This window comes from Megalops cyprinoides, chromosome 2 (assembly GCF_013368585.1).
Source record: "Megalops cyprinoides isolate fMegCyp1 chromosome 2, fMegCyp1.pri, whole genome shotgun sequence".
NCBI lineage: Eukaryota > Metazoa > Chordata > Actinopteri > Elopiformes > Megalopidae > Megalops > Megalops cyprinoides.
In genome coordinates this window covers 6584085-6608391 of record NC_050584.1, presented here as the reverse complement: position 1 = coordinate 6608391, position 24307 = coordinate 6584085, and the positions used below count along the sequence as shown (strand labels likewise).

Here is a 24307-nt window from a genome sequence, read left to right as displayed (position 1 = left end):
GTCAAGCTGTAAAACGAGCCAAATGTATAATTGCTGATTCCAAAACAGGCCTGCCTGAAGGAGAAAAAGCAATAAAAAATGTTATGTTGCACATTTATTCAAAGTTCGTTTATAAAACTATATTTATATTTTTTCATGGCTATCTTTGGAAACATAAAAAGTATTGATACAAACAGTCATCATACTTGAACATTATTACTGAAGAAAAAAAAAGTTAATCTGACATACATATTGTTAAAATGATTTTCAGGCACTGCATGATAAAAATAGGAAAGACATCACTTTAAATGAATCTATTTGACAGTCCCAACATTACGAGCTAGGGAAGAGAGGGAAAACTTTCCTGACCATCATAGTCCATCTTGTTCGGTCCAACTACAGATGAGAGTGGAGCTCAGAAAGTTGTCTGCTCCTCTTTGGCCCCGTTCCAAAGTGTCAGCCGCATGAACCTCTGCCCCACATCACAGGGTCGCTCAAAGTTAGGTTCCGAGATAAAGGAGCCCAGAGAGCTGAGGGATCCAGTGGCAGACCCCGTCCCCTCAAAGGCATAAGTCCGTAGGCAGTCAAAGGGGGGAGCGTAGGGGTCGCCGTCGGCATCGGAAAGCCGATCCAGGATGAACTGACGAAAGACCTCATCCTCGGGACCTATGAGATAGGACTGACGTAGGGACATTCGAATGCTGGCTGCGACCTCCTCTCTCCTAAGCCTGCGCTCCCTGCGTCCTGGGTGGGGCCTGAGAGGGACTGGACGGCAGGCTCCTGAGTCACTGCCGCAGACGCCCATCTCTGAGTAGCGCAGGACCTTTTCTGAAACCTCCTCCCACTGCTCCGTCTTCTCCCCTTGCCCCTGCTCCCCCTGCTGCTCCTGCTTCCTGTGCTTCCTCACTGCCAGCATTAGTATTGACAGGACTGCAAACACAAAACAGCCAGGAAGGAAATGGCCATAGTTTTATCAGCAAGGAGATTCTGATTCTTCAGACCGTAATTATGAATCACCAGTCTGATTTATTTCAACTGTCTTGATAGGATTAATTTTTTTTTTAGTATTTTAACACTTTAAATGATAGGCACGGGAAATAAACACAGCAGCAGGGTTTTTAATTAAGATTTACTCTTAGCAAAGCCTTTAAATGCCCTATGATGGTATTTAAATGTTCTCATATTATGGTACATTATAGTTAAATGCTCATTTGTTAGGTGCTTAGTGGTATTTAGTTACACTTAAGCATAACACAGTAAACATAACAAATTTACTGTTGTCAGCTGAAACCAGCTGAATGATCAAGCAGCATTTTATAGACACACACTTAATACTTGCCAAGGTGACGTGAAGATGCTTATAGTTGTGTTGCACTAGCTCAAACTAATGCAACTACTCTGTCCAAAAAGATATATTTTTTAATAAGTTGAAATGAAACGATTCATTTCTTGCCATATTATCAGCGATTTTCAAAGCCACAGCACTTTTTCATTGTTCTGAATAAACATTGCACTCTTTTGCACTGCATAAACAAACATCCTAATTCCTCCTAAATGTAAATTTAAAATTCAACAACATGTGTAAGTTCATTCAAGGCCTTCTTTGGGAGGGAGTAGAAAAAAACAAGATGAGGAGAAAAAAGATGACACTCACACTCACACAAACACAAGCACACATATGGACACACACACACACACACACGCGCACACACACACAGGCAAACACAAAATGCAGCTTCAGCATGAGTTGACCCCATGCCCATTACCAGAAGGACAATCTCATCAGGAAACCTACAGGGGAGGCAACAGAAGCCTGCTCAAGGAACAAACACATCAGTGGTGCCCCATTCACAACAGAGGCACGTGGGTGGGTTCCCCACTCACCTGTGAGTGTGAGCAGGCAGACCAGAATACCAATGAGCGTCTGGATGCTGAGGCTCATGGAAAGGGCAAAGGCCTCCACTCCACCGGTGGGACAGTGCCCGGCAGGGTGGCAGCTGCACACACTGATGGTGAGGGTGGTAGTGCTGGTGAGCGCTGGGGTGCCACTGTCAGCGGTCAGAATGGGCAAAAGGTAATGGGTACGGTCTTGCCGAGTGAAGGAGCTTCTGCGGGTCAGGACACTTGCAGTGTTATCTGTGTGAGACATGGGGACTGACTGAATAATTTGCATTATGTTCCTAACCTAATTGATTTTTTTTTCAATATTGCAAGGCTGACTTTGTCAATCCAAGTCCCGATTGTGGTAGGGGAAATTGTTTTACTTCCTTCCTGTTCTACTTCCACTTTCCACTGATCCTCAGTTCTCTTTTAGCTGGAAAATTGACAGTACATCATTGTGACCATTCAGAAACAGAACACTGCTGAAGTTGGTCATTGCTTTGTTGTACTTCACCTTGGTTGTCTCTAAGGGTGAAGTTAGGGTTGATGTGCTTTTCTGGAACCATGGAAAAGTAGAAATGGTGCCCCTCTGGAGGGTCATCCTGGTCCACAGCACTGATCACCTGGACGAGCTAGAGGATTAGGAGACAGCTGTCAGATCAGAAGGGTTGAGATATCAAGCTACCAAAGAAATGCATTAGTCTGGACAAATTGCTTGATATCCTTTGAGATAATTTATGTGAAAGATAGTGGAGTTAGACTGTGACTGGTTCAAAACCACTGATTGTGGCACTAGCGACAAAAAGAAATTTGTCCTTCAAAAAATGGCATGATAATGTACAAATTTCCTATCTTCTAGCACATTTCCCCTGAAATCCTCTGAAAAAAGCAGATGTAATCATGGGCTGCAAAACAATTAAGATGTGTGGCTTAAGTGGTTAAGGAGCCTGATTTGTGATCAGAGGTTTGCAGGTTCAAGTCTTGGTTGTGGTATTGTTTTTATAGCCTTGAGCAAGGCATCCACCCTGGTTTCCTTCAGTACATACCCAGTATTTATAAATTCATAACTGTAAAATGTTAGCTATGTCAATTGCCTTGGATGAGGGTTTTTGTTAAGGAAATAAATATGACAGTATGACACAGTAAATTTTAATAACAGAAATGAGACCCTGTAATGAATTTTGATTGAGAAGCACCTACCTCACCTGACTGCACCCCTTCACAGATGTATGGCTGATACTCTTGGGAGAACTGGGGAGCATTGTCATTTACATCCAAAACTTTGATGAAAACCATTGCAGAAGAAAATAAATAATTTTGTTCTACAAAATAAAAAAATAAAATGATGTTATAGGCATATGCCATTCATTGAAATGCAGTGCATATACACCTCCATAAATGTTTGAAAATGTCTTCATCTCTGATTTATTATTAAAAGCAGTATAATTACCAAGTAAAAAAAAATACATGCCAATAGCAGTTGGAAAAAGTATCATCACTTTGAGTATACAGTCATACGCCGTCTAACATCCATTCAGACAATGTCTGTTCGCATATATGTCCATAGTTCCACAAGGTTATAATAAAGTTTAAAAATCCCGATTGCAGAATGGGATGTAGCGGACTTATCTGGACGTAGTGAAGGCAACGCTTCCCGTACACAACACGTGTATCTCACGTCTCATGGAAATAAAACAATTGCGCTGCTATACATGTATGCTTCGGCTGAAAGATATTTGGCTTACTTGTCTCTTTTGCTGTAACAGTAAAATTATACAAAGATGCAGCCTCTCGGTCCAGGGATTTAGCAACAGTAATTGTTCCATTGTCTGGGTCTATTTTAAACATTTTTTTCATATCAGTGCCCTTATCAATGTGATACCTGCAAGAAAAGACAGCAAGACATGACTAGTCAAGATTTCACTTAGTACAATGGTACTCTGGAGCTGACACACTATTGATAGCACCCTTTGCAAGAGTTTGTGGTACCAGAAACAAATCGTAGACTTCCAATGCTATTGTTTTCCTCTGTAAGGGGTATCTATTGAGGTAGCACAAAAAGGAGAAAATTTAATTGAATAATGTAATTATTGTTCTGTAGAATTGACCTGTAGAATCTTCAAAGCTGAGTTTTAAACTTGTTTTTGCTATTGTTCCTGCCTGCCCCCCTAAAAGCACTATTGGAAAGCTCCAAATTCGGTTTCAATTACACTCACGATATTATGTTACCAAATCATCTTTTTGTTTCATCTTGCTCTGTTTTCTGTGATCAGCATGGCGTAAGTGTTAGCAATTACATGTGTACTCAGAGTAAATAGCTTAACATGACCAATATGCTAAATCTAATAAATAATCTAGATAAACAGACTTAGCAAACCTTTTTTCTGGACTAGACCTGACTTTATTGAATTAATTGAACTTTATCCAAGCATTTTTTAGCTTTCCAGTCTGCAGAACATAAGATGAACAAAACAACACAGTGGCGTCATCACACAGTGGAAAATGAAGATAAATCTGACCAGAGGAGTCAGCAGTGCGGTGGCATGTGTGCTGAAGTGATATTTCTGGAAACCACCACAACTCTTGACAGACACTTGTTAAAGTAATAATGCCAGACATCCACCGCATTACATTGAAAATGCCTTGGTTAAATGATACCCGCCATGAACAGATATTTATGCTCCAGTTGTCACTCTAAATAGTCCCTAAATCAGCAGGATTTGTTGCAGACAGGTTGAATTTTCAACCCTACATATTACTTACAATTGACAAATTAAATAAAAGTGTTTGGGCAGGAATTGGGAATGCAACTGCATGTTGTGCTTTATACCATTTCCTCCTTATCCATGCATTTGATATTTCATGCAGTTTTAACCCTGGGGACATTGCTTTGTGATAGACCTAAGTGGTAGGTGGAAAAGCCAATGAAGAGAAAGGCAGGCATATATTATTCAGCAGGTTTCAATTCATGCTAAAGTAATGTGAGATAAATATGAGCCAGGCAAGATAAAAGATAACTGAAGCCACAGAGCTGGTAACACAGTTTGAAATAAATCATTTTCGCTCCCCGGAGCCAGCTGTCTCACAAAGCAATCTCCTGAATTACTATACAATGAAGTGAATCTCAAGCTGATTGAATAGGCGTTTACAGAGAGAGCTCACTTCTAAGCATGTCACCAAGGTTGAATGCAATGTGGAGTTACCTAACGGGATTTTTTGCTGCATCCGAGTCCCTGGCACTGACAGCGCCGACTGTCGTACCCGCTGGCAAGTTTTCATGGATTTTCCACTCATACTTTTGAGTGGTGAAGACTGGGGGCTCGTCCACATCTTCCACGCGTATGTGTAGCGTTGTCTGGTCACGGAACTCGCTGTAACTTAGGAAGCGAGTGTCCACATTATCATTGAATGCTTCTGCATCTATGACAAACCGTCTCATGCTTTCGTAGTCCAGAGGCTAAGGAAAACAGGGACATTAACAGACTTAGTTTATTTTATTATGCATTATTTGTCCATAATTTTTAGGAAGCAGCATAACATATATTCTTCTCATATTTTCCCATGAACTGTAGACATTGCTAATAATGACCATCAAATGGCATCTGACAACAAAAAGGTTATGGTAGAGTTGATGAAGGAACACAAATATTTAAAATAAATAAAGAACCAGTCATTTGATACATTGCAAAATTTTACTAGTATGAGAAATGTCACGTCACACTTAAATACACAATGATGTGGCTTGTTCAGACACTACTCAACACTGTAGGTAGTTAACCAACTAAACAACCCCTCACAGTCATCCCATAATCAAAATCAATAAACTTAGGCTACAGTTCAAAACTAAAACCTAACGTATTATCACAGAGTAACTTCAGAAGAAACAGCTGCATTTTCAGATAGTGAGGCTATAACTGCTCATCATTTAAACAAATTAATTAATATAAGGAAGGCTATTAGCAGCTCAAATCAGTTAGCGATGTGATTAAAAAGGAATGCTGGCAAACAGGTTTTTGCTCCAACAGAATTGAACTGTCAAGAATGTGAGAAAATACTTTTTAAATATTTTTTGCACATGCTTTGATGGGACAGAGGAATTTAATGCCAGTCTGTTACTGGCTAGCTAGCAGGCTAACTCTTAGACATGTTGCAACACAATGTTAGGTAGCTAGCTAGTAAATGTATTGTAACAGTCACTAATTATAATTATAGGCTAGTTATCCAGCTGCAGCTATACTGGCTCATACGAACAAACAATAAAAATAAATGTACTGTACCAAAGACCCCCCCCCCCCCCCCGGCTAGCTAATAATTAGCTAGCCAGTAGAAATGAGCTACTATATCACAACTAATGTCATATTAGCTTAGTATGATTTTGTGTGATACACATAAGTCTGCATTGTCCATCAACTGTTTAGCTATCTTATCCCACAGACAGGTACTGTAATAATATAGACTCCTTTAATTCAACAATGTAATGTTAATGTCTCCACTCTCAGAAATGATACAGCAATGCCGTCTTGCTGTAACCGTAGATAGAATTAGGGCACATGTTGGGGAAAAGTAATTGAGTTGCCAGTAAAGGCATGAGTTGCCACTGCAAGCTAGTTTATTTCTTGATACCCCAAAAAGGATCCTTTCTAATTTTCCCTAATTGAATGCATAACACATTTTTTACAACAGTAAACATAGCCCAGTTACATGTGTCATTTCTGACAACAAACTTGTGGTCATTTTGAACCACTTTTATGTCACAGGCTTGGTTCATGCAAGTTCATTATTATTGCTTCTAGTAGAGAGTCCACTGGGAATCTTATTAATGTCCTCCAGAAGCAATTCAAGGAAGACGACAAATTCAACAGACCAGTTGAACTCCAAAATTGTTACTGGCCTGTGCTGTGTTTTTGAGTTTACCTTGTGTATGTACTCAGATTTTGCAAGTTCAGTGATTACCCGAAGTTGACCTGGTCACAGGCTTTAATCTGTCATTAAGATCACAACCTTGGTATACTTAATTTAAAAAAAAAAATAAAAAAGGATGGGTAATCATTACAACTGAAGAAGAGGCTTATTTGAAGCTGATCTGAATTCTTACAGATATTTGTAGAGATGAACCAATGAACCATTGTGGCCATGTCTTGAGATAAAATCGTAGACAAGTGAGGTACAGAACAGTGTACTCAATGAAAATGAGTATTCAACATTGATCTGAGGAATACTGACCACATTTGTGGAGACCGTTTTTATGGGCATGAAGGATAAATGTTTGGATGTACTCATGTTTCTCAGGGCAAAAAGATGTTTGCACAAGATCAAATACAAAGCAAGAAATACAGCTGTTATTAAAAAACACCACATTTTACAAATGCTTAAATGTGTCATAATTGCTAAATGAACTACAACAAAACAGATTTAAATATTTCCAGCGTACCTTTTTTTTTTTTTTTTTTTTTTGCTGCATTGTCAATTTTTGCTACGGTTGCAATAAAATACTAGCACTGTAATGTGGGCATGGTGACTCTGACTGAGCAGGTACTGCGCTGTGTGTGCATTTAACTACAGGTAGTGTGGACCAATATAGTTTGAAACAAGTCTACAACATTTAGAGTGTTAATTTCTCTGTTTACCTTGGCGAGCAGTATAACTCCCTCCTGTGTCACAGGATCAGTGTGAATCTGGAACGTGTCACTGCCCTCTGCCTCCTTCAGACTGTAGTTCATCCTGGCATTGATGCCAACATCAGCATCATCTGCCATGATCCTGCCCACAGTGGTACCAATGGGGGCAGACTCTGCCACAACGAAGGTGAAGCGGTCTGCAAATATGTGGGATTACAGATCAAAGGAATTGATATTGATGCAAGAGTAATGTGTGAATGTTAATTTTAACATCATAGATGAATAAACAGATAGCTCATTGAATACCATATTATATTAATCCAGATTACTGGTAGACAAAGGTCACAGGTAAGAATTTTGTCAAATTAGCTGGGGGAAATGTGCTTACTCCCATTGAGTATTCTGTCTTGATATGGGAATAGTGTTACTTGAGGTAATGATGTATTTTTTCTCGTATTTATTGTAAAGTGGCCATACAAAATTTATACAGGTTTCTTGATATTCAAATATACATACTATATGTAAATATTATAAAGCAAAGACAAATATCAATAGTCATTCATTCTGGATATTTTCCTTACAGTGGTTGCGTAGCTATGGATAATAGCTAGAGGTAATTTACCACAGCTGTGTATTGCACACAAAATGTACAAAGTTACACAGAAAACAACTACTGGCCAAACAAACTTCAAATAAAATGTTAGATGTTGTGTGGCTTCTAAGCCTGGGCCAACTGATCTGAGGACATTTATATGAGAGACAGCTGTATATGTTTTGAAAGGTTGGAATAATACAGGCTTTGCAACATAAATGAAATATGGTGCAACTTACTGTGTTGGAAGGTGGGTCCATTATCGTTGACATCAGACAGGCTAATGGTGACTGTAGTGGTGGCAGAATAACCCCCAGTAAGACCCATCATGTCTTTCACCTGCACAATCACCAGGTACTTCTCCTGGGCCTCTCTGTCCATGTTTGGCCATGAGGTCACAATGATCCCTAGAAATGACATGCATCACAGCCTTGTCACAGACACCTGAGAGACACAGGTCTGGAATAATATTCTTGACAGTGGAGCAGTGAACTGTTGAGTTAAAATGGAGGAATGAAGATATAGTTTGATGATGACGTGGCTCACTTGACAAAAAGGTACATTTTTTTGTGATCTACATTAAAAAGTCATGAGTCAGTTGTGTCTATGGCAGCAACAGGTCCTTGTGTACGAAGGATCTCTTAGAGCATTCTTGACTGAGACCAAATCAGTAGCTATAAAGGGATTAGCAGCACTGCAATTTCTGTCACATATAAAATTGTTATTGTATTTGTTTCACTACACAAGACCAAAATTATTAATCGTGACTCTTCCATCTTCCTACTATTCCACTTACCTTTCCTCAGAACTGCATTTCAGCCACTTTTGTACTGAAACTGAGGGCCCAGGCATTGAGTTTATTTTTAGGCTTTGAAGCTATGCAGATGGTTTTACTTGTAACATCATGCAAAGCTTCCAAAGGTCAAATTTATTTAGCAATTTAATGCTGCTGAGTCAGAGCAAATGTCAGACTTTTGACAGCACACCCTTACCCTTTGGCTGAAATTATTAGCTGCCTAGCTCACTACATGCCTAGCTGTGCCAAACCTGGCACTTGTTTGCTACTTATTATGAAACATGTTATGGAAAAAAAAAACACCCAATAATGTAGAAAGGTTCAGAACAGTTGCAGTAGTAGGGTTACAAAAATTCTAAGTCATATGCTGTTTGTTGAATTGTGGTTTGCAAAGGAACAGCATCTGCATATAAATCTCATGGCAGGATATGACTACAAGCAGGATAGGTCACACAGGCCAAAACAGGTGGAGTTTAGGCAGAGCTGTGTTATTGGAGTATACATTTGAGCTACTTCCAGCACTGGTCATGCTGAAGACAAAGCTGAATGATTGGCTATCAAGAAAATCCAAGAAGAATCATGACATCATTTCAGCAAACACCATTGGGCCACCATTGTACAAGAATAACCAAATGACTATATCTGCTTTTACAAATACAAGAAAACCTTAATCGGTTCAATATGAGATTAATACAACAGCTACAAAAATTGTGACGTTTGTTTGGATAAGGGTAATTTCAGTTAAATACATAATGGGAGACTTGGAAATTGATTATTGATTGTTCAGATACTACATCTAATTCAAATTGATTGTACAAATACTGCACCTAAATAGCAGCAGAGACATCTATTCCTGATAAGTCTAGGAATGGTTCATGTCCTGGTTGATAGTGGCTACCTGTCTTGGGCTCCACAGAGAAGTATGGCTCCCCTTGTAGTATGGAGTAGATGAGCTTGGCATTGTTCCCATACAGTGGATCATCAGCATCTGTGGCTGTCACCTGCACCACTGTGGTCCCTGTGTGAGGAGAGACCACACAGGCAGCATTGGCTTTGTCCACTGTTTGTGTCTACAGGAAGAAATAATTATGTGGGCATCCTGCAGAGTTGGTGTCTCCATGGCTACGACCAACACACAGGATTGGACTACTCTCCTACATGGCACTGTGATGTGCAGGTGTGTGCAACAGCCATTACTGTCCTGCTGTGACAAATCTTTCCTTCTGGCACTGTTTCAAAAGCCACAATGTGCTTTGTCCTTAACTGCTATTTGTACAGAGCACTGTCAGTCAGTTTTACGACTCATAGTGGTGAGTAAGAAACAGAAAAAGTAATTTCCTTTGGTAATTCAAGGTTAAAGCTCAAACATGCTGTGTTAAGATTTAATATTATTCTCTCTGTCTGTCGTCTGCATTCATGTGAGCTTTACTTGACATGACCAAATGCATATACAGATGTAAAGCAAAATTCTGAAAAACTTACAAATTCACCACATGGGTACATTTATGTAAAGTTTTGCTGCGTCATGTGCCCTCTAATTTCAATTTTTAAAATTATCTCAGGAATACACATTCAGATTTATGACTGAGATATTTAAAGGATTTCTAATGGACAAAACCCCATAACAAAACCCCAACAACCTCACAACAGCTAAAAATGTCATAAGTACAAAATGTCTCGTGGCGAACATACCCACGGGACACATTTCAGAAATGCTGGACACGTAGGGTTCATTTATGAACTGTGGCATGTTGTCGTTGATGTCCTGGACCTTGATTATGAATTCTGACTCGGGTTCCACCGGTTGGTTGGATTTCCTGTCTAAGGCCTGGGCTCGAAGAACATAGAAGGCCTTCTCCTCTCTGTCCAGCTTCTTTAAAGTTCGAATGTCACCTGAATATTCATCTATCTTGAACATCTCCCCCGCACCTTCCCCAGACAATATGTACTTAATTGAAAGGTCCCCTTTGTCAAAGGTTGATTTGAGCTGTTAAAAACAAACAAAAAACTAAAATAAATAAAATAAGAATATGCAAAAATAATGTTTAATTTTTTGAAAATGTGTCCCATTTACTTATAAATTAAAATGTAATTGGATTGCATACAAGTTATGCTATATATATATATATATATGTATATATATATTTCATTCATTATATACACATATATGCAGTGCATAGGTACATTTATTATTTTATTATAAAACTTTATCAGAGAAAAAATATCTGAGATTGTAGGTAGAATCAGCTCACAACTGATTAACACACATGCATTGCATGCAGTAACAATTTATATGACATTGCCATGTTATGTACCATGTACCTTCCCAATTGTTCGTGGAGTCGGATCTTCTTCTGGGGCAAATAACTGTTTCCAAATCCAGCCGCGTTTGAGTCGATGCAGTGACATGTGCAGCTTCTTGTTAAGCTCGTGGAGCCTTAGACTCTGCCTCCCTGCCTGTGCTTTGTTTGTTACACAAAAACTCATCATGGAAAAGACAATTAGCATGGGAAACAAAGCAGAACGGTTCATTGTTCAATTTTAGCTGGGACTTGTTGCCTACTTCCACTCAATATTGGGCAAACAGCATGGGTGTCACTGTTCCATTATAACATCCTTTCTTTGTACCGCAGGAACACACCAGTAAGTATTAACATCTGAGGGGAGACGTGCCACACAGCAATAATCCTTTTTCTGTAGCCTTCTGTCCCTCTGTAAAACATCAACAAAATAATGTAATTAGGAACATATAAACAGGGTCAATGCTCTTTGGTAAGTCTTGAATAATTAAGCATAAAGTATATGATTCATAAAGGAGCTGTTGATGATTGCCACTAATGACTCTGATCAGTCAGTTATGTTCTCTTATGGGCATTTTTGTGCCTGATTAGCCATTTGGCTGTCACACCTTTGCCCCATCTCCTTGATTTCAGTGATGTCCAACTCCTGTCCACCTTGTGCCAGAATTTTGCACTTTTGTGTGGAGAATTTCTGTATTTTTGTGTGGAGAACCCATTACAAGGGGCTGTATATCAAATGTGATAACCATTTTAGTTACCAATATCATCAGTCCTGAGCTTGCACATGCATCACGCATGACAATTTTTTATTATAAACAGTTCATATTTGTCCCACGTTTGGGCTTCTATGGTTGTTTAACACTGACAATTCTTTTGTCAGAGGGCTAATAATATCTACTTTTTCCACTCAGTATGTACAGTGATGGTGTTCAACGCATTGGATAGCTAAAAAACAATTAAACAAGTAGCCTGTATAAGCTGCACTGAGATAAGGGGACATAATTGAAAGCGAAATAATCACGCATTATATATACATCTGTGAGACAAAACCTCTGAATCAGTTTTATAGATAAATTTTAGACACTGATGATAAGCAGTGAGGTCCAGTATGAAATCATGAATTATGCTTTTTATTGTCACGGTGCTTCCTTTTTCTACAGTCTAAAGCTGAAAGGATGGTCTTCTCTCATCCTTTGAAGATCACCAACAGCTATCAATATTGTAACATGAGATTTCTTTGAAATCTTGTTTCGACTGCCCTGTGCATTCTGAGCTTAATGCTATTTATAAATTTGATGTTTGATGATATGTGTAATTTTAAAGCAATGTAATACAAATATACGAAAAGCATATTCAGATTTTGTTCAGTGTAAATGGAACAATACCATTTTAACTTGTACTGAATATATGCAAGTTTTAGTTTTTTACTGGGCTTCAGTTTATTCTTGGTAAAACGTTGACTGCAACTTTGCTGGTCTGACACAAAGATTAAGGTTTAATATACTTTCTGCATTTTTTCTCTTGCCCAGACTGGACAAATAACCAGTTTAAAAGGGTGTTTTGCCCAAAATGAAATTTTACCTCATTATTTTCCAAGGTATGCATACTGCTAGTTCTTTTTTTAAAATCTTTACAATGTGGTCCTGTTACATAGCTGGGAAGGGAGGGTTCACTGTTCCATGCATGCAGCCAGCTCATTTTATCTATTGCATTTTAATATGGTTGTGTTTGAAAGCAGCTGCATCTCAATGGTAGCTAAATAGCAAGGATGCATTAAATAGGCTGATTCACACTAACAATTGTTTAAATACAGCTGAATGCAGAAAAACTGGACTGTGCAATGACAGCTGACACAATTGTCCCTAGCAAGATAGCTAGCTAGTTGTTTGAATAACTAAGTTATTAGTTCAGACCACAGACAGACTCCTATCCAGCAGTGTCCATCTGTTTCAACCAGTTCCCAATGCAGAATGCACACAGATTGCTTCAGAAAATTCCTCCACACTTCATTTTACACTGTATTTCTTGTGAAGTACTCAGCATGTTCAAATATTGTAATCCTCTTATTAGGCTCTTATCCCACTGTAATCCTAACCCTTGGGGGGGGTGGACTAAGCACCATGCAGTTTCTTGCTTTAAAAAAAAAAACTAATACTGACATTTTTTACTTACTTTATTCCAAGTATTGAAAAGACTCATCTTGGTACCAGAGGTACTTTACTTTCACAGAAATACTTGCTCAGCTTCCATAATTAGTTGCCAATAAGGCAATAATAATAATAACTCAGTGAGAAAATCTGAAAAACACACACAAACACACACACACACACACACACACACATACAAATGATGTGTGCAAAAAAAACTTGCTGTGCTCAAGTATGGATTGGCCCTTCAGTCAGTAAAGTTTAATACACTGTCCTGGTGTCACATCATTGATTTGACATGTTTGGGAAAAAGATATGAGGAAATATATTCTGAAAGGTCCAAGCTCTTCAAGTGACAGTTAAGTTTCACATTATACTGATTTTTTGATCTGTGTCTAGCCAGTTTCCTTTATTTCTTTGAGCTGAATGTCCCTGTGTGTTATTAGCATTTCCTCTGTCATGGTGTGTCATTAGCATTTCCACTGTCAAAGTGATCTTTCCCTCTTCATCTCTGAGAGGGCACTACAAAGGTGTTTGTGTGAATGTGCCGCCATGAGTGGGGGAGAGGATGCATATATGAATGAATGGGTGTGTGCCATTTTATTTCTATGAAACAGAATCTTTCATGCTTGCCACACTATTCATTTGAATATGTGAGCATATATGTCTGAGATCCAACACATTTTCAACTCTGAGCATGTGTGAAACACATTATGTTGTACAATATTGGCTTTGTCTGTGTTCTCTTACATTGTATATCTACAAGGTGATGGAATAAATATGTTTTTAGATGAAGGTCTGAAATGAGATGAAATATAGGATTGATGACAATGCAAAGATGAAGAAGAGATCAGTTAACACTGCAGTAAGAAAGAACAAATATTTAATCTGGAAAGAAATAGGGAGAAGAGTGGGGCAACTGACCAGCTGAGTAGAATGAGGGAAGTGAAAAAGAAACCATTTTTTAGCCTTTACAATAGTACTACAACATACAAAAAAATCATCACTGTATTAATAATATTCATAATTACAATAACAGTGTAAAGCAGTTGATTGTATGGATTAATTTATATTTCATACCTAAAGATATGGCAGAATATATTCAGATAATGTACAGGTTATTGAACTTTACTATAGGTGTTTTGTAGATGCCATATGAGCAAGGATTGACAAGGCTTTGTACACACTTCCTGTTTGTCAGCATGTCACTCCTATCGGGTGTCAATAATTTGTTTTCTTTTCTATGTGTGGGGGAACTGTGAAGCGATAATATTATTTGGATACGTTATTTCTTGCTATATTTAAGTTAGAAGATGGGAATATCTTGTGTGTGAACATCCCGTGAATGTCTTATGTGAAGGGGGTTTTGACTTGAATGCTTGTGTAATGCTACGAGCAAGCAGTTAATGCTGAGCTATTTAATTAGTTATGTATTCCCATATTTATCAAAGTTTGGTTATTCTTGATTTGTTTAGCCCTGTGTTTTTAATGACCATTCCTGTGTTACAAAACATTTTGATAGTGTACAACATGCATTGCCTCTTTCTCTTTCCTTTCTGTACTGCTTACTGGTAAAATTCAAAAAAAGCTCTATTTTTGTAAATTGTCATATGTCTTTCTTGGTCTAGCCCCGGACATCAAACATGGCCAATTGTGCTTGCTAATTAGTTGCATTGTTTAGATTCCAACTGGTATACTTTAACTTGTTCAATTGCAAAATGCAATTCATAATTTACTGGCATTCTGGTCTGGCCTCTTCTACAGCAGTCGTAATAACATATTTTGCCAAATAACAAAATCTGTTTTTATCATTTTATATTTCTAGCTCAAGAGAGACAGTGTTGTCTCTTTCTTATTTATAATACTTTGAAGGACAAAGGCCAAGAAAATAGCCAAATAAGTGGTAATTGTTTTCTGCAAGTTTTAATATTCTTGACACAAGGGCTTGCAGATACAGTCATTTATATAATTTCCCTTTCATTTCCCCCTTTCCCATTGTATTTTATTTTATTATGCATGAAATTTAATGTCCAAATTAAATTTCCAAATAACCAGCATCTATTTTATTTCATGAAAGCAGTGCTTATAATGTCAAATGAATTTGGAAAATAGCAAATATCAGAATAAGAAGCAAAGGCTTAAATCAGAGCATCAAATTGGCCTTATAGCTTTTTCCTGTTTTGAAAGATTCAGGATTTTCAACAGACCAGTGAAAATAATTCTTAATAAAATGATCAACATTTCCTGGAATGTCCTCAAGACTGCATTGAATTTGTAACCCAAGGACATTTTAAAAAGAAAGAACATTAAATAATTATGCAACATGAGGAAAATCAATTCTACAGCTGAAGATGTTGAACTTTACATCCAGCCCAATGGAGAGGACATCCTCAAAATAAACTGAAAGGAAACAAAACCATGTATTGTAGTTCATGAGAGCATGTCACAACCAGCATTCCTCTGACATTACATAGAACACTCCAGCTGACAAATGACCAATTTAATCAAGTCTGTCTTCACAAAATGAAGAGAGACAGACTTCTGAAAATACCAATAGAAAGTATGTATTCCATAATCTAATGTTTGTGTCTTACTATGTGGTCAGAAAGATATGAATTATTTTTCCTCAAAGGTTAGGCTTGTCTCCAAACTCCTGGGTGACATGATCATGGAAGGATGTGTTTTAGTGTAAATTAAAGTATGTGTTTGAGCACATGTCCTATGTGCTTTAGCACATAAACAGATTATAAATTCAAAAACAAAAATCTATAATATTGAGAAGATGTAGTTTTGATTCACAATATTAAACTATTAAAGTGGCTTTACAAATACTTTATTGAACTTTATTAGTATAACAGTGTCCTGATATCTATTGCTATTTATCACATATTTAAACACACACTATAAAAGGGAAGATAATGGGATGGCTTTATTAAAAATGTGTAGGTCTGAAGTATACCGTTAATACAGAAGAACAAAGTGAACTGAATCCAGTACTGTTTTTGTTCTTCAATTTACCATCTGTAAAGAATGAAATCTCAACATGACAGTGAAAAATCCTATACTTTAATATCGGGCTTAACAACAACTTAAATAAATGGGGATTGGAATAAAAAGTTGGAACTATTTTTTTCATGAAGCCTCTCAAATGAAGACACTTTACTTTTTGAAATGCACAGTTTGCAAATACAAAGCCTGGAAATCAATTTCAAGCACAGGCGGGAATGCCATTATCTGCGTTACCAATATGAAACCATAGTACTGTGCTTGCATGGATACCAATGCTAATGTAAATTGAGCAGCTGGTGCCAAGTGCTTTTGTGATGCCCTGTTTTTCATTGTATGTTTTGTCTTCTCAAAAATCACATTGTAATATAACATCTACTCTAGATTACCCTCAAATTCCTCCCATTTCAAATTTAACCAGTGATAGAACAGATGTAGAATGGGGCAGGAGATGAATAGCAGTGTTAAATACACACACACACACACACACACACACACAAGGACATGCAAGAAAATTTACATAAAGTTGAAGAAGTGAGATTCAAGCACATTCATCAATAAATTAAACACTATTTTTGTCTTTCTGTGACTGACTATATTAAGAGAAACTGTTGGCAGAGCAAAACCTACACTTTTGATACATTTTTGATTCAGCAATGAGAAGATTGGAGGCAAATGCAGTTATGTACTATAAGCAACCATGGAATTAAACATCATACATTAATGATGATATTACAAAAAGGGAAAGCAAAATATTTGGATCAAGACTGCTTTGTGGGAAATGACTGCAAGATGGCCCAAGTGCACTGTGGTCTTGTCACTTATGAACAGATTTGTTATGTAGGTTTCAATGCAGTGTTGAGGATAATTTTGGCAACTATGACAAGCCTTACTAAACAGAAAATCGTTCCATTCTGCTTGATTTCATGAATTAGCTTTGGCTGGTGGGTTTAAGACATTATATATTTAATCTTGGCAACCTGCTGCAGTTTGGTATTCTTGCAGAAATTAAAAATTCATCAACGGATAGCCAAAATATTTTTACAACATTTTAGACTTCACAGCAGTGCTTCTGCACACCACTAGGGATTCCTAACATACTCTGCAACAGAATTACAACTTTTCAAACCTTTCATATGTTCAGATATAAATATCTAATATCTTAATATCCATTACACTGATTACTCACTCAATACATCTATATTCATTTTCAGGCAACACGATCTGAAAAATTCTCATCCCTTTTTTTAATACATCACATAAGATGGGTTATGACACAAGTCTCTACTTCAGCATTTTTTCCAACAAACTCTTGCCTCTTCCATGCAGATTACCCAGATGTCTATTAGGGTACTAATAACACATTCATAAATTCTTCAAAAAGAAAGTGGAGGCAAAGCCAGGTTTAGTTTGTGTTGCTTTTACAAGGTTGGATAATTTCCCAATTTAAGCAAATTTTAATGGATAACTTTGTGCATTGGTTGTCCATGTCATGTGCGACCTATGTAACACAATATGAACCTCACTGTCTGCTTTCTTCGAAGTCCAAGGTTGAAGCACTGTAGTATAAGACAAGTAGCAGCCTCTTCTAACAAGTAGAAGCCTCTTGTTCGTACTATTGTGTTAATTTTCAATGGTTTTCAAAATGTTATAGTAGTGAGCAATTCATGTTGCCCCATGGGTCATCAAATCTAAGCAGGTGCACTTTATGTTGCATTGCTGGAGACTCAGCTGAACAGCAAAGCAGGTGTACAATGTATCATAAAATGTAAGAAAGGGAGGATGGGGACTGTTATGTTGTCATGTGTTTTAAATTGCTAAGAATTATGTAACAGCTGTTATTCTTTTCTGCCACTGTTCCATCATTAACACCAGAAGTGACACTATTTCTTCAATTTAGGATTTTTATGAAGTGACTGCATCATTGTGGCTTGAACTACATTGCTACAGTTTAATGACCACAACATACTAACTGTTGCTGCTTATTATTATCTAGAAGTTGTTTAGTAGGTGTTTTAGTGGTGATGGGAAATGGCTGAAAATGAAAATGGGTGGAGCTATCAGATGTTGTCAGTGATTCACTGATTTGTACCAATCATACTATTTTTATAGCACAATTCATTCAGACAGGTTAGTTACTGACAGAACAGTGTCTTCACACAGTATGGAGTGAAGCCACACCGTCTCATCACTAAAACGACATTAATGCACATGATGTAAAGCTAAAATGGAACAACTTTATCTTGGTCTGAGTTGTGAAACAGACCAACAAGCGCAAAGGCACCAATGTTAATGTATTAAAGTACTGACTACCACTTCCTTTCCAGAGTTCAATACACATCTCTGCTCCTTTTTGTAAGTGTCATCCTCTCCATATTCTGTCTGTGAGTGTCTTGTTTCTTGTCTGTCTCTCCTAATACCCCACCCGCACATTCTCTGCTCCTCAAAAACAAAGTCTTTGGAGTCCTTAAAGAGCACTTTTATGCCTCGTTTCCATCAGCCAGGGGGAGGAGAGATGAAGAAGGCATGGGGGAACACTCTTTCACTGGTTCAATTCCCAGAGCAACAGCAAATGCTTTGTATTCCATGTGATGACACAAGCCACACGGAGCGGAAGAGAGATGCGCTCTGGAACTAATAATAGCGTAAGTGATACACGGCCGTGGCAGTTTTGATCGAGTCATCATCTGAAATCTCATCTCCTGCCACAGCCGTGGAGTGAATTGAGTCTAACAGATCCAGCTGCATTAAAAAAGCTTCTTGTGTGTATTTGTACCTCTGTTTAGAGCTGGCTACTTGATCAGGGGTAATGTTTTTAAGAGCATGGAATGGAATGAGCTTTAGTGATAGCAGGCAGAACCCCAGGGAACTTACGCTGTGTGCAAATGATGTATCCTTAGGAACCAGTGAAGCTGGGCCTTATGGTTCATGAGGACAGATTCACATTGTGATTTGTATTTCTCCATAATAGTGTTTAACTTCCTTAATCAACACCCTTCTCCCAGTGTTAGTTTTGCAAAAACACTTAATTACTTTCACTGGAATAACCACAATATACAAGTAACTATTCCACACCATACCCAATATCCAAAGTATTCACCTGGACATTTTCCAATATATTCTCTTGAAGTGTTACCTTTATTTTTTCTCTGTAAATCACAATTTAAAAAAAGTATACACTAAGATGTAAATATACATGATTGTGTTGTGCTATTGCTATTTGTGTTACAAAATAGCAATAGCAGGTAGCAGTGTAAAACTATTGTGTCAGAGCCCTTCATGTCCTTATGGACTGTCTAGACTCTAGAGTGTTATGAGAACTGTCATGACCACAAGGCAGAATAGATGTGAGTTGCAAGGATAAATGATCATGAAATTCATCCAGTTTAAAGGCGTTTAAAACATTTAAAGGCTCTTATTTGATGATAATCTTCCATCTACTGTATCTTTGTGAGAAAGCGTGCTCAACTTTTTAATGAGGACAAAAGAGCAGGTGCTCTTGTCTGCTCCTCTAACCAATACTATGCGAATCACTGCATGCCAATTATTAGTCATATAATGTCAAAGTCGGTTACTGGAATTTAAAATTAATGTGGTAAATAATTCATATCCGTATTAAAGATGATTTTATTGGTTCTGTAACAGCACAGCCTTTGAATGGTCAGAATACCTCAGAAAAGGGGAAGCAACTTACATGCATGAATGCTTTATGAAGTTGAATATATTAGCTGACATCCAAAAATAAGGAATTGAACATTATGAGAAATAGTAATGGCCTCTTTGTTATTCCTTGCAAAAAAAAACTGAGACCTTTTTAACATAATCCCATTATGTTTAAATTACTGGTGTTGGATTTCTTTTTACAATTCAAAATTGATGTTTTATGTAAGCTTATGTGTGTCTAAACTGGACATATAAATATATACCAGCCATTTGGGGTGACATTTCAATTAGTGCTCAATGAATCGTGGGCTAATGAAGAGCTGTCACAGAGCCATCAACAGCCTGCACTGCGAACTGGAGATCAAACTCACAGGGAAGTGCAGAAATCACTGAAATCAAAGCTGTAGCCATCACTTAACTTCAGATCAGTATTCCAATGAGAAACCAAGAAAACTGAGGACAACACAACAGTCAATATTGTAAACATACTATTCCTGAAGCCAGCTCACAGCCTAAAACACACAACACAAGTATCAGGAGGCAGCTGGACAAGCTCAATTCTCTCCTAGATGCATACACTTCCTAACAATACTCAGTTTAAGTCTTCGCTACCATGATTCCTGTCTTGTTTATTTCAGGCAGGTTTACAACTAAGAGCAATCATCAGATACAGAAAAAAGTTCCAGTTTTCAGAAAAAAAAAAAAAAAAAAAAAAAAAAAATATATATATATATATATATATATATATATATATATATATATATATATAAACACATCCCCTGAAACTGTATGTGAAACAGATTTTGACCATTACTGTCAATTTTATGGAAAGTACACAAACTTATTCAGATGAATGATAATGTATTGAATGTCAATTAAACAACACCCCACTATAGCAGAATAGCACAAATAACTACTTTTAGCTAGCAGGAGGGGAGAATATGATTAACTTATAATGAATAAGGGCTATAATGATGAAGTAAGAAAATAAGTGGAGCATTGAATTTCCTCAAACAATATTGAATTGTATGAACACTCCAAGATAAATCTATGGAGATGACACATTTAATTTTCTAAAAAAAACAGATATAAATATCTTCAGAACAATAAATCTCTGAACAGTGTACTTTGAAAAGTGTTGAGAATATCATATTCATTGAAATAGAGTGACACTTAGGCTTGGCTTGGGGCTTGGGTAATATGCTGTTTTTACTAAATCACATCATAACTAAAGGTCATAATGCAACCCAATTAAACTTAGTTGACAAGTACTATCACCACTCTAAAAATGAATCAACTGGTATAAACCACAAAAGTCTTTTTGGGTTTTTTGATTAAGCTCATTAAAAAATAAGGACTGATGTTCAGAATATATCTATGCTTTATTTAATATTCAAAATTTTTCCTTAATTGACTGCTGCAAAAGTTAAAAAAAAGCTGGTTGGTAACTTTGTTGATAGTAACTTTTTCAGTTTACAAGGATGTTTGCGAGTGAGATGGCAACACTATTTTTGTATGTTTTTTTTTTGTACATGCACACACTTCTGGTTAGGGTGAGCCATTTATTAGTCTTAATAAGATTACTGTGTCAGAACTAAAGTAAACTTTTAATTGGCCAAAGGGGGCTGTGTTAGAACACATTGTTTGCTGTTCCACCTCACAAAACAATGACACCTCATCTTTCCTGAGATGTAACCCTGGGGCCCCTCGCTAAACAACCGCAAAAACACCACAACAAAAATGTCAAGAGAAATTATAATGAATAAAAACCAAGCATCTGAATTATACATTAATTTATGAATGTTTATGCCATGTGTTATTTACATTATCCTTAATTAATAATATGCCAAATACATGGATGGCATTGTTACTTTACCATTTAAGGTAAATGATTTTATGGCATTATCTTTAAACTGTTCATAATCTCTTTGAATATCCTTGAACAGCTGATTGAACAGCTTTCTAGGAAAACCCCTGGATTGGTAATGACAGGTCTTAACCTGAAAATCTGTCAAACAATAAGCTATTTTTCTGTTTTCAGCCAGTGCTGAGTGTGTGTTTTGTCAGTCCCTAATTATATATTCTCTGAAATATAAGGTCATTTTAAAGCTTTCAGAGGTAGATTTAACAAACACACACACACTACTGAACATTCAACATTTACTGACACATCAAGTCAGCATAGTTGATGTGCAGATAGGTGAAGCCTCCTCCATCACATTACTTTCCTTCTGGTCCAATCTCACAACCTGTGACATGGCCATATTGTGGCTTGTAACAGTTCTGAAATATCCTGTGAATGTCCAGATGTTCTCAGTCACTCACTTAAGGCCTTGACAACCCCAATGCTGCTCTCAAACACAGGACCACTGGACACCAGGAAATCTTACCTCCCACATAGCTCTGGGGGTCAACGATAGCTCCCCCCTATGGCTCCAGCCAGCATCCTGGAACTCATGAGCCATCCCTTACCCCAGTTGATAGGGTAGCTTCCTTACCGAACTCTGGCATTTTCCTCTCCAGAACTGCACTATTCCTACTGCATCTGTGCACTGCTCTCCCTCTGGGCCTTGGCAGTCTCCAAGGGCCTCTGAGCTGCTCTTTCTCCCTGGCACCACAGGTCAACAGAGAAACCTAAGATCGTCCCTTTCAGGTTATCCCCAATCCACAACGGTTGTCTAGATCACTAACTCAGCTGGTTTCCTAGCCCAACTTTCCACTTACTCTAGCAATTATTTTGCCAGTTTTCAAAAAAAGACTTGGGTCACTCCTACATTGCAAGCAGCCACTATGCACCAGACAGACCTCAGTTCACCCCCAGTTGTCTCCTTATATTGCAATATCTACACTGTATTTGACTTTTTGTGTATCCCCGTGGACTGCAATTGCACCCCTCTGTATTTTCTCCTGGCGTCGGGCCTGATTGCAAGGAACATGAATGTAATGGTGCTGTCTAATACTCCATACATTAAAAAAAAAAACAGAAGAACAGAATCTTTGCTAAAAGCAATGGATAATTTATGTATAATAAAAAACACAATTAGAAACTAGCACAGCAACCCAATAGTGACTTATTAGCTAATGACTGAGTGGCCTCAATGGCCACACACACACACACACACACACATACACACACACACGCACACACAATTACAAAAATGATTATCTTGTTTGCAATGAAATTGATTGGAGAAGTACTGCTTCTTAATTTTGGAAAATTAGAAAACAGAGTACCCTCATTTAAATATACAGACTAACACAAAAAATGATATTATTGACTGTTGAATACTTTTCCAAAGTCATCACAGTTTATGGAGGCTCCTCCTTCGGAAATAATGAGGATGCAAGATTTAAAGATGAGATTTCTGCTATTCTGAGAAAGTTCATTCTTTTGTTCCACCTTAAGTGAGTGTGAGCTCATGGTAAAAAACGGCAGCAGGTTAAGTGAATGTAGGCAGTTGCAAACAATATCCACAGGCTGAAACCACAAAGCCAAGGTTGCAGCGCTTATATTACAGATTGAATTATTGTATTAAGTCCTCTGGTTTCTCAATGAGAAATCAATTTTCCATTACAACACCACGTTTTTTGCAAAAACACTTTATTTCAAAACCTGGTAGGTCTGTGATTCCTTTCTGCTAGCAGAATCTTTCAGCAAAACCTTGACTCAGAGAATGAAATATAATTGGGGAAAAACATGTAAAAGTGTGAGCTTTAAGAAAGAAGCAAAACAATTTTTAAATAGTTTGCTAATATCTGCCTCCCCATTCAGAAACTACATAGAATTCAAAGAAATCAGAAGCATTGAAGCAACTCAACTCATTAAATAAGGGGAGCTCTGACAGTGAACAAAGCAACCCACCTACCTTTGCATTTTAGTTCTGCAGTACTCCAAAGTGCACCCCACCAGTTTACAGTCAGTTGCACAACAACATTGTGGGCCATTTCCTACCAAGCACGGACAATAGGTCTAACTAAGACATTTACAGCATTGCAGGGTGTTAAAGATAAATCCCCCTGAGAGAAAAACGCTATGGTCACCCTCACTGAACACTCCCTACCATGAGTGCCCTCCCCTCTCTCTTTTCCTTTTTTTTCTTTTGGTGAAACTTCTAGAGAGAAGAACAAACACAGGCACTTTTGTCTCGGGGTCACATCTGAACTGGGCTGTACACTCACAGCCTGCATTATAATGCAGACAGCCAAAGCCTGGAGATACAAATGGATTTCTATCCTTTTTCTCCTTTGTGAACAATACAGCACTTATTAGAATCTAGCTTGGTGGGGCTGGATAGTAATCCATCTTAAGTGAGTATTTCTGTCAG

General features: G+C 37.7%; 1 protein-coding gene across 1 annotated transcript; it reads right to left on the bottom strand.

Moving 5' to 3' along the window:
- Positions 1 to 227: 227 nt before the first annotated feature.
- On the bottom strand, positions 228 to 24009 carry cdh19 (cadherin 19, type 2). The gene is made up of 12 exons (XM_036521904.1): positions 23849 to 24009; positions 11189 to 11578; positions 10559 to 10853; positions 9765 to 9884; positions 8310 to 8477; positions 7488 to 7675; positions 5064 to 5317; positions 3606 to 3742; positions 3061 to 3182; positions 2375 to 2492; positions 1864 to 2115; positions 228 to 909 (listed from the first exon to the last, which is right to left on the bottom strand). Exons 2-12 carry the CDS (start codon positions 11396 to 11398, stop codon positions 395 to 397), a joined length of 2379 nt encoding a protein of 792 aa, XP_036377797.1. The 5' UTR covers positions 11399 to 11578; positions 23849 to 24009; the 3' UTR covers positions 228 to 394.
- Between the last annotated feature and the right edge of the window lie 298 nt (positions 24010 to 24307).